The sequence below is a fragment of the Octopus bimaculoides genome, chromosome 8, assembly GCF_046866305.1.
Source record: "Octopus bimaculoides isolate indiv1 chromosome 8, ASM4686630v1, whole genome shotgun sequence".
Taxonomy (NCBI): Eukaryota; Metazoa; Mollusca; class Cephalopoda; order Octopoda; family Octopodidae; genus Octopus; species Octopus bimaculoides.
Window position 1 is genome coordinate 30,861,153 of NC_142935.1, and position 13,901 is coordinate 30,875,053.

General features: G+C 33.6%; 1 protein-coding gene across 4 annotated transcripts in view; it reads right to left on the reverse strand.

Moving 5' to 3' along the window:
• The window catches only part of LOC106874635 (neurobeachin-like protein 1), a 228,537-nt gene extending 220,503 nt beyond the window's left edge, over positions 1–8,034 (reverse strand). For 3 of the 4 annotated variants that reach the window (XM_089356298.1, XM_089356295.1, XM_089356294.1), the window contains exon 1: positions 7,751–8,028. In XM_089356298.1, the coding sequence (XP_089212424.1) occupies positions 7,751–7,813 (63 nt within the window). In that variant the 5' untranslated portion in view covers positions 7,814–8,028. Of the gene's footprint in view, positions 1–7,750 lie in introns of all 4 variants that reach the window. The other variant, XM_089356297.1, reaches the window with a different exon arrangement.
• Positions 8,035–13,901: the final 5,867 nt, after the last annotated feature.

The window sequence follows — 13,901 nt, forward strand, 5'->3', positions numbered from 1 at the left end:
GCAATTTGCTTACTCAGCATCTTGTCTGACAAGCAGCTGATTTTACCAGTTCCTTACCATAATAATAATTCTTTCTATTATAAGCATAAAACCTGAAATTTTCAGGAAAGTGGCTAGTTGATTATATCGACCCCCTAGCATTCAACTGTTACTTATTTTAATGACCCTGATAGAATGAAAGATCAAACTGACTGCAGTAGAATTTGAACTCAGGATGTAAAGAAGAGGAAAAAATGTCACTATGCACTTTGTCTGACATGCTAAAAATGTAAAGCCCCCCCCCCACCACCACCACCACCTTTGGTCAGAATGATCATGAGATTGTACTTAGAAAGTTCCTCTCCGAGGCACAAGTCTGGGCAAGGTTGTTTATGGAAGGCCAGCAGTCGCCCATGTATAGCAGCCACCCATCTCCACTGGCAAAGGCCAATACAATTTGGCACCAGTGACATCACAACTCATTTCTACAGCTGAGTGTGTATATATCTACATGAAGGGTAAAGACCCCCTTCGGTCATGAATGACCATGGGATGCACCTAAAAAGTTCCCCTCTGAGACACAAGTCCAGGCAAGATTGTTTATGGAAAACCAGCAGCCACCCATCCATACCAGCCTCTCCTCCCCAAACCACCGATGTTATCAAAGGGAAAACCAAAGGCCAATACAGCTTGGCACCATTGATGTCGCAACTCATTTCTACAGCTGAGTGAACTGGAGTAACGTGAAATAAAGTGTCTTGCTCAAGAACACAACACGCATCCCGGTCCAGGAATTGAACTCACTACCTCATGATTGTGAGCCCAACATTAACCACTGAGTCATACACCTTCATGACATGCTAACAATACTACAGTATTAATACCCAGGATACCCCTGCAGATTCTGCTTTCGGTCACAGACTACGACACCAGATGCACTCATTTCTGGTTATGTCCATCCTAGTAATGTCTGGAACCAATGAAATTGTTGACGCTGCAACTATTTTTGTGTTGTTTGTTAATCCCAGATCTTATCAACAAGCACTAATTTGAGATAAATAAAGAGCAAGAAGCCAGCTGAGGATGTGAGCCATGTACCTGAGACCACATTACAGAGTGGGCTGGATGCTCTTCGTGTCACCAACCCTCACCTGTTTCCAAGCGAAATTACATTTCCCCATGACCAAACATGTTTTCATGGAAGACTGGAAATGAAAGACACCACTGGCATAACAATGACACTCATTTTTATAACAACCATGTGATGTCAAAGAAAGTGTAACACACACACACACACACATACGTACATGACAGGCTTCTTTCAGTTTCCATCAACAAACTCCATTTACAAACCTTTGGTCAGCTTTGTAAATAGAAATCACTTGCCTAAGGTGTCACACAGTGGGACTGAACCTGGAACCATGTTGTTGGGAGCCAAACTTCTTAACACACAGCTACACCTCCACCTATGTAATTTTATTAAGCCCAAGGATTTTGAGTTTAGGGTGCTGCCTTCTCAAGTAACTAACTGGAAAAAAAGGGGTCAAGATGCATATTGCATGTTTCTGATCTTTTGAAGTTCTTTGGTGGTTGTGACACCACATAAAAAGCACCGATGCTGGTACCATGTAAAAAGCACCCGTGCCGGCACCACATAAAAAGTACCCAAGCTGGCACCACGTAAAAAAGTCCCATGCTGGTTCCACGTAAAAAGCACCCAGTACACTTTGTGAAGTGGTTGGCATTAGAAAGGTCATACGGCTATAGAAACCAAGCCAAAACAGATAATTGGAGCCTGGTGCAGCTCTCCAGCTCCTTGTCAAATTGTTCAACCCATGACAGTATGGAAAAACGAGCATCAAATAATAATGATGACGATTCAGTTAGAGGGTTCGCTCAATATTGGAGTGTGGGTATATTATAAGAAGTGCAACTCATTAGATATAATGATGCTGCCCATTACATTCTAAAGTGCTTCATTGCTTATTTTGTGATTTGTACAGGGTACAAAAATGCTCGCCAGGATTCTGCGTTGATTTGGTTTGTTTACTATGTCATTTCCTTGTTTAGTTTCATAGAGTTTTATTACTCTTGTATATAAAGGAATTGTGTGTTGTATTCACGGTTGTCCTTAATTTCTGCAAGTTGATCATTTCAGTTGTGTAATTAGTGTTGTATTCTTCATATTACTTGGTGATTTTCTCCCCTCCTTTCACTCCCCCTTTTCCCTCCTATTTTTACTTTCTGTATTGCAATATTTGGTGAGTCTGATAAGCGCTTCATTTATTTTATAAACTCTTAGTTTTGCCTAAGTGTTTGTTTAGCTTGGCTTATTGAAGTGTGAATATGTGATGATGATGATGATGATGGGAGGGGGGGTAGTCAAAAAGAGAGAAAGGAATTGTTTGGCATATGGTTATGGAAGCTAGAAGTGTGAAGTAAAAAGCATGACACTCGAGATTTGTCAGTGTAGTTGGTTACGTGTCGGTGCGAGTGTTTGAAGACGCAGAGGTACCATCCCTTAGTTGAGAGGTACCATCCCTTGTGTTTTCTGTGTTGTGTTAGGATCTTGTATGTGCTGAAGGATAGTATTTGGAAGTGTGTCAATATGTTATAACCAAAGTATGTAGCCTGGTGGGACACAGGGCAAAAGATTGGTTGGTTCGTTGGTAGTGCTGTTGATAAGCTTATTATGTTAATGTTTCACTTCACTAGTTCTTAATTTAAATTTTTGTTTTTATCCGTAAAGGTAAAAATGTTTTGAAGTGTAGTAAATTCACACTTTGGTGACCAAATTTCAATCAATGTGTTAAATAACCACGAGCAAAATGACTAGAAAGAAAAATTGATAACATTTAATGAATGGAATATCTGCACGCTTTACCAACTTAAGACCGAACGGTTGCGCGACTGACAAACCTTACGTAAAAACTGACTTATCGAATAATTTCCTTATCACCAGTAATGACAAGGAAACGATAAAGTACGATTTTATTCGTCTAAACACATCTAAATAAACAGATAAACACAAAGTTACATCTGTGAAAATATTCAGCTCATTAATAATGCCTAAGTACTTTATGGAATAGACTATTCTTGTTTGCATCCAACGACAGAATGAAAATAGCCAAGTGTTTTAAACTAATTAAATTACCACGTAAATATTATACACAATTAAATCTTAAAATCCGGGTTTAAGGAGGATGAGTGAGTGATGAGAGAGAGGTGTGAGTATGTAAAGAGGAGAGACGATAAAATTACAACAGCAAAGAATACCTTAAATTTGATAGATTAAACTATTTTTATGATCAAGGGGGCACCAAATTGCTAAAATTCTAATTAATCTTCAACGGGTAAAAATTAAAGAGATTTTAGTGTAACATAAGGGAAATGATGGGGGCTTCTTGAAAGTCGCTTAACCCTCAGTGTTATTAAAATCAAGGATTTAGTCAACACGATGACATTAGACAGAAAACAATAACAATGACTGTTTATAACAATGAGCAACAGACAGAGTGAAAGATGTCGACAGAGAAGAAAGGTTTAAAATGTATATAATAGACCCGCTCTACATGGAGAATCATTTGTGATTGTTTGTAGTCGGGTAATTACAGCTATAACACATAGGTGATATATCAAACACGATAGACCACCAAAATAAGAAACCCCCTTTTATTATGACGGGGGTTAAGAAATTTAAGTGTTAGAATACAGCAACAGTTAAAAGGCGCAGTTATTAGCAACAATGCATTAATAGAAACCAAGTCTTCTATAGTTATCAAATATTTATTTGGCTTGTTATTTGTCAAATCAGAGAATCAGTTAAATAAATCCGTCACCACACAAGTGACTGGATCCCCCCAACAATGAAATGAACTAAATTCTTGTTATATGAAATCCCGTAACAAATAAAGAAAAAAAAAAAAAAAGTTTCACATTTTGATATTCACTTAAAAACATGTAGCTGGCTGTCAGTCAGACAGGTGAGTTGACAAAACGAATTCCAGGTATGAAGTATATTTGATTTACACGTGCCACGAAAGTCGGTGCGTATAAACCAAGTTAACAGGCGCATACACGCGCGCACATAGAGGTGTGTGTGTATATATACATATATATATGGCATATATATATATATATATATATACGGCATATATATATATATATATATATATACGGCATATATATATATATATATATATACGGCATATATATATATATGGCATATATATATATATGGCATATATATATATACGGCATATATATATATACGGCATATATATATATACGGCATATATATATATACGGCATATATATATATATATACGGCATATATATATATATATACGGCATATATATATATATATACGGCATATATATATATATATACGGCATATATATATATATATACGGCATATATATATATATATACGGCATATATATATATATACGGCATATATATATATATATATATATACGGCATATATATATATATATATATACGGCATATATATATATATATATACGGCATATATATATATATATATACGGCATATATATATATATATATACGGCATATATATATATATATATATATACGGCATATATATATATATATATACGGCATATATATATATATATATACGGCATATATATATATATATATACGGCATATATATATATATATATATACGGCATATATATATATATATATACGGCATATATATATATATATATATACGGCATATATATATATATACGGCATATATATATATATACGGCATATATATATATATATATATACGGCATATATATATATATACGGCATATATATATATATGGCATATATATATATACGGCATATATATATATACGGCATATATATATATACGGCATATATATATATACGGCATATATATATATACGGCATATATATATATATATATATATATACGGCATATATATATATATATATATATATACGGCATATATATATATATATATATATATACGGCATATATATATATATATATATATATATATATATATATACGGCATATATATATATATATATATATACGGCATATATATATATATATATATATACGGCATATATATATATATATATATATACGGCATATATATATATATATATATATATATACGGCATATATATATATATATATATATATATATATATACGGCATATATATATATATATATATATATACGGCATATATATATATATATATATATATATATATATATACGGCATATATATATATATATATATATACGGCATATATATATATATATATACGGCATATATATATATATACGGCATATATATATATATATATACGGCATATATATATATATATATATATATATACGGCATATATATATATATATATATACGGCATATATATATATATATATATATATATACGGCATATATATATATATATATATATACGGCATATATATATATATATATATATACGGCATATATATATATATATATACGGCATATATATATATATATATACGGCATATATATATATATATATACGGCATATATATATATATATATACGGCATATATATATATATATATACGGCATATATATATATATATATATATATATACGGCATATATATATATATATATACGGCATATATATATATATATATACGGCATATATATATATATATATATATACGGCATATATATATATATATATATATACGGCATATATATATATATATATATATACGGCATATATATATATATATATATATACGGCATATATATATATATATATACGGCATATATATATATATATATATACGGCATATATATATATATATATATATATACGGCATATATATATATATATATATATACGGCATATATATATATATATATATATACGGCATATATATATATATATATATATACGGCATATATATATATATATATATATATACGGCATATATATATATATATATATACGGCATATATATATATATATATATATATATACGGCATATATATATATATATATATACGGCATATATATATATATATATATACGGCATATATATATATATATACGGCATATATATATATATATATATATATACGGCATATATATATATATATATATATACGGCATATATATATATATATATATACGGCATATATATATATATATATACGGCATATATATATATATATATATATATATACGGCATATATATATATATATACGGCATATATATATATATATATATATATATATACGGCATATATATATATATATACGGCATATATATATATATATATACGGCATATATATATATATATATATACGGCATATATATATATATATATACGGCATATATATATATATATATATACGGCATATATATATATATATATATACGGCATATATATATATATATATATATATATATATATATATATATATATATATATATATATATATATATATACGGCATATATATATATATATACGGCATATATATATATATATATATATATATATATATATATATATATATATATATACGGCATATATATATATATATATATGTATGTATATATATATATATACGCAAAGAAAGTGGGTTGCATGAGGGGAAAAAAGATTGAGTAATAGGTAGAGAATACGTACACGCAGAGAGAAAGGTAGATATGACTACGAGAAGTGTTTTATTCCTATCGCTGTCATAAAAATACAATGATTACATACCCTCCTAAGAGCAATAAAGGTGTGAGAACTTTACCAAGTGATTGTTACACGTGCAAATTTCTCTCTAGTAAAAGCTGTAACTTACTATCCTTGACATATTAAATACTTTTCTTTCAATCTGAGTGTGTGTGTGTGAATAGAAAAGAAAACTGAATGTTTTTGGGTAGTTTTTTCACCTCACGAAAGAATTATATTGATGTGTGTGTGTATGCACGATCGCCCACCCACCCGGATACACAACAATCGGTCTACAAAATTAATTATATTATTGAACAAGTGAAATAATTACTCAAGAGTTGTTGTGAATATAAATAAGGAGCAGCAACAGTCGATAGAATTGAAGGAAAAAGATATAGCGAAAGCAGAAACGTGTGGCCGTCGATAAGGCGTGAGAAGTTAGGACAAGAAGTTTGGTAGCTAATTAGTTTTTGCATAATAATAATAATAATAAACGTAATCATAGTAGAAATAAATGACAGCTGGTTTTATGTTGAACATTAATAAGAATAAAATAATATAATTGCATCTCAACAGCGTGTGCGTGTTTATATGACAGTTGTCTTGTGATGGTTGAAGAGGAAAGAGTTATTTCAGCCCCAATTAAGTAAACCTTTAGTCAAAGGTGTTAAAAAAAAAACCTGATCATCTCGTTTTTCTCTCTAATATTCAATGTGTCCTTCCTTTTTTGAAAAAAAACAAAAAACTGTGCTTTGAGGGAGAGATGGTCGCTATTTCTAGCATGTCGAGTAACCACGTAGAGGCTCCCTCATAGCAGCGGAGTCCTTCAAAGGAAACGTGTTTCTGTGTTTATGGACCATTAAGCCCAAGTTAATGCTGAACGATGACTAAAAGCTGAAGGACATTAACGATAAATAACCACCCCTAGACATGTGTTACAAACGCGATAAACACAAGAGAACAATCCATCAGCCAAATAACGAAACAATTTAGATGGGATAACAAATATATAAACCTAATGGTAATTGTACTCACCTTGGCCGTGTATAGCATCCAGATTTGCGAGAGAGTATCTTGAGGACTCGGCGAGTCCTCCATTTTATGTATTGATAGCCAGACTACACGACTCTGTGTATGAAGCTTAAACGCCCGCTTGTTCTCTAATTACGGTTAACAGCGAATAAACATTTACAAGTGCAGGCCTGTATATACAAAAAAAAAAAACAATAATGTGTCCGTATGAGAACAGCGAAAGCCGCTGTTACAGGCAACCGCTGATGCCTGCACCGTTTGACATCACCGAGTTTTTTATTGGTTCTTCCCCTTTGGTGGAAGTTAAATCCGCCGTTGCTTCATTAGTGGCAGCACCGGTAGCCAATCATAACTTTTGACCATGCTCAAAACACAAATACATTATGTGCTCAATGTTTACTTATCTATTGTAATTTTTTCAGAATTTATAATGCGGTTAGAGCAGGGGTTTTCAAACTTTTTGACTTGCGGACCCCTTTATATTTCAGGCTTTACCTTAGAGACCCCCTTATAAACGCTTATGAAATTTATACATATTTGCTTAAAATAACATATTTTTACATTTATTTATTTAACAGTATTTAACAAATAGGTTTATTGTCAATTAAAAGATTTCGATTAAAAAACATATATAAAATCAAATTGCCCATAAAAAGTATTTGTTGTCCACGGACACCCTGTCTTGTCCTTGCGGACCCCCTGTGGTCCGCAGACCACAGTTTGAAAACCCCTGGATTAGAGAACGATCGCGCTATTAGTTATAGTTTCCAAACATGCCAGCTACTGATCCACTGTATTTCCCACGGCAAAAGTGGCAAGGGAGTATGTTTACTTTAGGGCAGAACAAATATAACAAGAGACCTTATTCCAAAAGCCTTCCGATTTCGGTTTTCTCGCAGCTGTTAACATCCTTCATCTATAAGTCTCCATACTAGTAACAATAAGACTCTCTCCCATTTCGCATATCATTACTTTTAATTAATTAAAACTTTTGGGTTATCTCCCTGTGTTTTTGACCACAGTTATTTAAATTACAATTTGCTCTCATCAATAAAGATGAAATCATAATTAAAATTTCCTTGATTAATTATTTCTATCTTTTATTATTTGTTTCAGTTATTGGACTGCAGCTATTCTGGGCCACTCCGTTACGAATTTTTGTCAAAACGAATCAACTACCGTACTTCTTACTCTTTTTATTTGTCTATTGTTTTTTATTTGGTTTTTTTTTTTTGTTTATTTTTTGAAGCGTGATACTTCTTCTATCAGTCATTTTGCTGAACCGCTAAGTTACAGGGACTTAAATGTGTCAACACGTGTTGTCAAGTGGTGGTGGGAGAGAGACAAATGAAGACATGAAACATGCGCGCGCGCACATGCACACACACGCATGCACACATGCATGCACACACCCACAGAAACACATACATACATACATACATACATATGTGTGTGTGTGTGTGTGTATATATATATATACATGTATGTATATATATATATATAATAATACAAAGAATATATATACATGTATACACACATATATGTACATACTTACATCTACATGTGTATATACATGCATATCAGGGTACAGGACGTTAGAACAATAAACTACAGACAACGGAACGAACACATAGGAAAACGGAAAGCCCCTTGGAATATCCCTTCATCAGCTGTCTCTATTCTATCTAGACGTTTCGAAGACCAGACAGCGTACTCTAGAATAGTCTCTTCCTGAGTAGTGGATCAACCAACTACACAGAGGATTCCAAGGTGGCAAACACAAACCAAGACAGGAAAAAATGGACAGTGAAAACAACATATATATATATATATATATATTTATTTATTTATTATTATTAATCATAGGGCAGCAAAAGAAATTTTAGAAATTTAATTTACCACCAGTGGTCCAGCGAGAATAAAAAATTAGTCAATAGACTACATATATATTATTCATTTAAAATATAGAGATGCCTATAATAGGACATCTAACCCGCTAGAAAGAGCAGCAAAAAACTCTATACCACAAAAATAGGGATAATTTCAAAAGAGAATGAAAAGTAAAAACATTTTTATAGACTGGTAAAAATGTTTTTATTTTTCATTCTCTTTCGAAATTATCCCTATTTTTGTGGTATGGAGTTTTTTGCTGCTCTTTCTAGCGGGTTAGATGTTCTATTATAGGCATCTCTATATTTTAAATGAATAATATATATATATATATATATATATATATATATATATATATATATATATATATATATATATATATATATATATATATATATATATATATATATATATATATATATATATATATATATATATATATATATATATATATATATATATATATGTATATATATATATATACATAAATACGGGGAGGACAAACTGAGGAACTTTTACTGCATTTTTGACATAAGGAAAATGTATTTTTTACAAATACAGGTGTAGACGTGGTTGTGTGGTAAGAAGCTTACTTTCCAACCACATGGTTCCAGGTTCAGTCCCACTGCATGGCACCTTGGGCAAGTGTCTTTTACCATAAGATCAGGGCGACCAAAGCCTTGCAAGTGGATTTGGTAAACAGAAACTGAAAGAAGCCCATTGTATATCATCATCGTCGTTTAATATCCACTTTCCATGCTGGCATGGGTTGGACGGTTTGACTGAGGACTGGTGAGCCAGAAGGCTGCACCAAGCTCAATCTGATCTGGCAAAGTGTCTACAGCTGGATGCCCTTCCTAATGCCAACCACTCCGGGAGTGTAGAGAATGCTTCTATGTGCCACCAGCATGAGAGTCAGTCAAGCGGTACTGACAACGGCCACGCTCAAATGGTGTTTTTTATGTGCCACCTGCACAAGGGCCAGTCCAGCGGCACTGGCAATCACCTCACTCGAATGTTGTTTTCTACATGTCACAAGTGCCAGTAAGGTGACGCTGGTAACAATCATGCTCGAATGATGTTTTTTATGTGCCACCAGCATGGGAGCCAGTTAGCGGCTGTGGTAATGATCGCGCTAGGATGGTGCTTTTAACATTCCACTGGCACGAATATTAAAAGCGAATTTGATATACATATATATACACACACACATATATATATATATATATATATATATATATCATCATCATCATCATCATCATCATTTAATGTCCGCTTTCCATGCTAGCATGGGTTGGACGATTTGACTGAGGACTGGTGAAACCGGATGGCAACACCAGGCTCCAATCTAATTTGGCAGAGTTTCTACAGCTGGATGCCCTTCCTAACGCCAACCACTCAGAGAGTGTAGTGGGTGCTTTTACGTGTCACCCGCACGAAAACGGCCACGCTCGAAATGGTGTCTTTTATGTGCCACCCGCACAAGCCAGTCCAGGGGCACTGGCATATATATATATATACTTTGTTTTTGGATTTGGTTTACAAGGTTCTTTATGTGAGTTCATGTGTTGAAGCATATTCTCTTGTGTCTGGGGAGAGTCATTCTCTTTTAGTGCCTCATTATTTAACGCACTCACTGATAAAATTTACACTTATTTCCTTATTTTTCCTAAAATTTTCGTTGCATCATGCAACCGTTTCAATAGTCGTTGACTCTGTCTGTTATCTGAGCTGCGTTCTTTTTGTTTGTTTGTGCGCATGTGTGTGGGTCAGTGTGCATGCACATACACATGTATGTATGTATTATTGTGTGTATGTATGCATGTATGTATGTATGTATGTATGTAAGTATGTATGCCTGCATGCTTGTACATGTGTGCATGCATGTATACATACATATACACATACGTACGTACATACATACATACAGACATTTGCATGCAGGCATACATACATGCATGTATGTATGCATATATGTATGTATGTATGCATGTAAGTGTGTGTATGCATGTATGTGTTTGTGTGCGTGTGTGTGTTGCCTGGTCTGAGATTCTAACCTGCAATCCCTCAACTGTGAGTCCGCTGCTGTAACCACAAGGCCTTATGCCTCCATTTGTAGAATAAGTACTAAAACTTTAAACAGAAAACACTGAGGCTGATTTGTTTAACAAAACCCTTAAAGGGGGTGCTCCAGCATGGCAGCTGTCCAGCGACTTTTACTTGTTTCAGTTATTTGACTGCGGCCATGCTGGAGCACTGCCTTAAAGGGTCTTAGTCAAAGAAATTGATCCCAGGTATTTCAGTCCTTTGTCATCTTGTTTGAAAGGTTCAGTGTTCCAAGGTCGCTTTTCAGCACTTCATCTTTATCCTTCAAGAAAAACATTATAGGGTAAGTATGAAAGGTTGGATCTGGCTTGTTTGATTATAAAACAGGTAGAATATTTGGGCTGGATAGGGCTGGTTTAAATGCTAAAGGGTTAAAGACTACTTATCTGTATACATTTTTTCTTTTTTTGTTTTGGTTATAAGCAATACAAAAAGGAAAATAATAAATCAGAAATCAAAAAAAAAGCATAAACAATAAATCAAAAATAAGCAAATTTATGCAAATTTATGTATGTCTTGTTCTTCTTTTTTTAAAAAAAATACAGAAGAGAAAATTTCAGACTCTTCCTTAACGAATAATAACTGGTTTCAGTCCCTCTGTACAGCATCTCAGGCAAAAGTCTTCAACTCTAGCCCCTACTGACCAATGCCTTGTGTGTGTATGTGTGTTTCCGCCCCCTACCTCTACCCCACCATCTGACAACCAGTGCTGGTTTGTTTATGCTCCCGTAAGTTAGTGGTTCAGCTAACGACATCAATAGACTAAGTAGTAGACTTAAAAAAAAAAATACTGTGGCTGATTTGTTGAACAAATCCCTAAAAGGCGGTGCTCCAGCATGGCAGCTGTCTAGTGACTGAGGCAAATGAGAAAAAAAAACATTCTTTTATTCTCTTATTCTTTTACTTGTTTCAGTCATTTAACTGCGGCCATGCTGGAGCACCTCTTTAAGCAGGTTTTAGTCGAAGGAATCGACCCCAGGACTTATTCTTTTAAACCTACTACTTATTCTATCGGTTTCTTTTGCTGAACTGCTAAGTTACAGGGACATAACCACACCAACGTTGGTTGTTAAGCGATGGAGGGAATACAAACACACACACACACACGACAGGTATCTTACAGTTTCTGTCTACCAAATCCACTCACAAGGCTTTAGTCAGCCTGAGGCTATAGTAGAAGACACTTGCCCAAGGTGTCACGCAGTGAGACTGAACCTGGAACTATGTGGCTGAGAAGCAAGCTTCGTACCACACAACCACGTCTGTGCCTCCGCACAGTCACGCCTGATGATGGCAATTAAAAATTGACTGTTTTTGACGTTTTTGCATCTGGTTTGCAAGATTCTTTATGTGAATTCATGTGTTGAAACAAATTTTGTTATGTCTAGGGAGAGTCATTATGTCAATATTGACATAACTCACTCTTTCTCCCTCTCTCTACACAACAAAATTCATTCATTATTTTGTATTGAAGGGAAATAACTGCTTCTACAAATATTTGCTATAACCTCCCTTGGATTTTACCAGTATCAAATATTTTACTTTGTACATTAAAAAAAACTAAGAGATGGGTTTAGCAGAGTCGTTAGAGCAATACAGAAAATGCCTTGTGGTATTTATTCCGGTTCTTTACGTTCCTAGGTTAAGTCCCACCCAGGTGAACTTTCCTTTTCATCTTTCCGTTGGTGATAAAATAAAGTGTCTGTTAAATACTGGAATGCTATTTTTCAGAAATGCTATTTAATTTAGTTTCTTTTTTTAAATTATTCAAAAATAGTACTGAAAAATTGTTAAAATTTTGCAAATACAGTTGTTGTTGGCACTCCGTCGTTTACGATGTCGAGGGTTCCAGTTGATCTGATTAACGGAACAGCCTGCCCATGGAATTAACATGCAAGTGGCTGAGCACTCCACAGACACGTGTACCCTTAACGTAGTTCTCGGGGATATTCAGCATGATACAGAGTGTGACAAGGCTGACTCTTTGAATTACAGACACAACAGAAACAAGAAATAAGAGTGAGAGAAAGTTGTGGTGAAAGAGTACAGCAGGGTTTGCCACCATCCCCTGCCGGAGCCTCGTGGAGCTTTTAGGTGTTTTCGCTCAATAAACACTCACAACGCCCGGTCTGGGAATCGAAACCGCGATCCTATGACC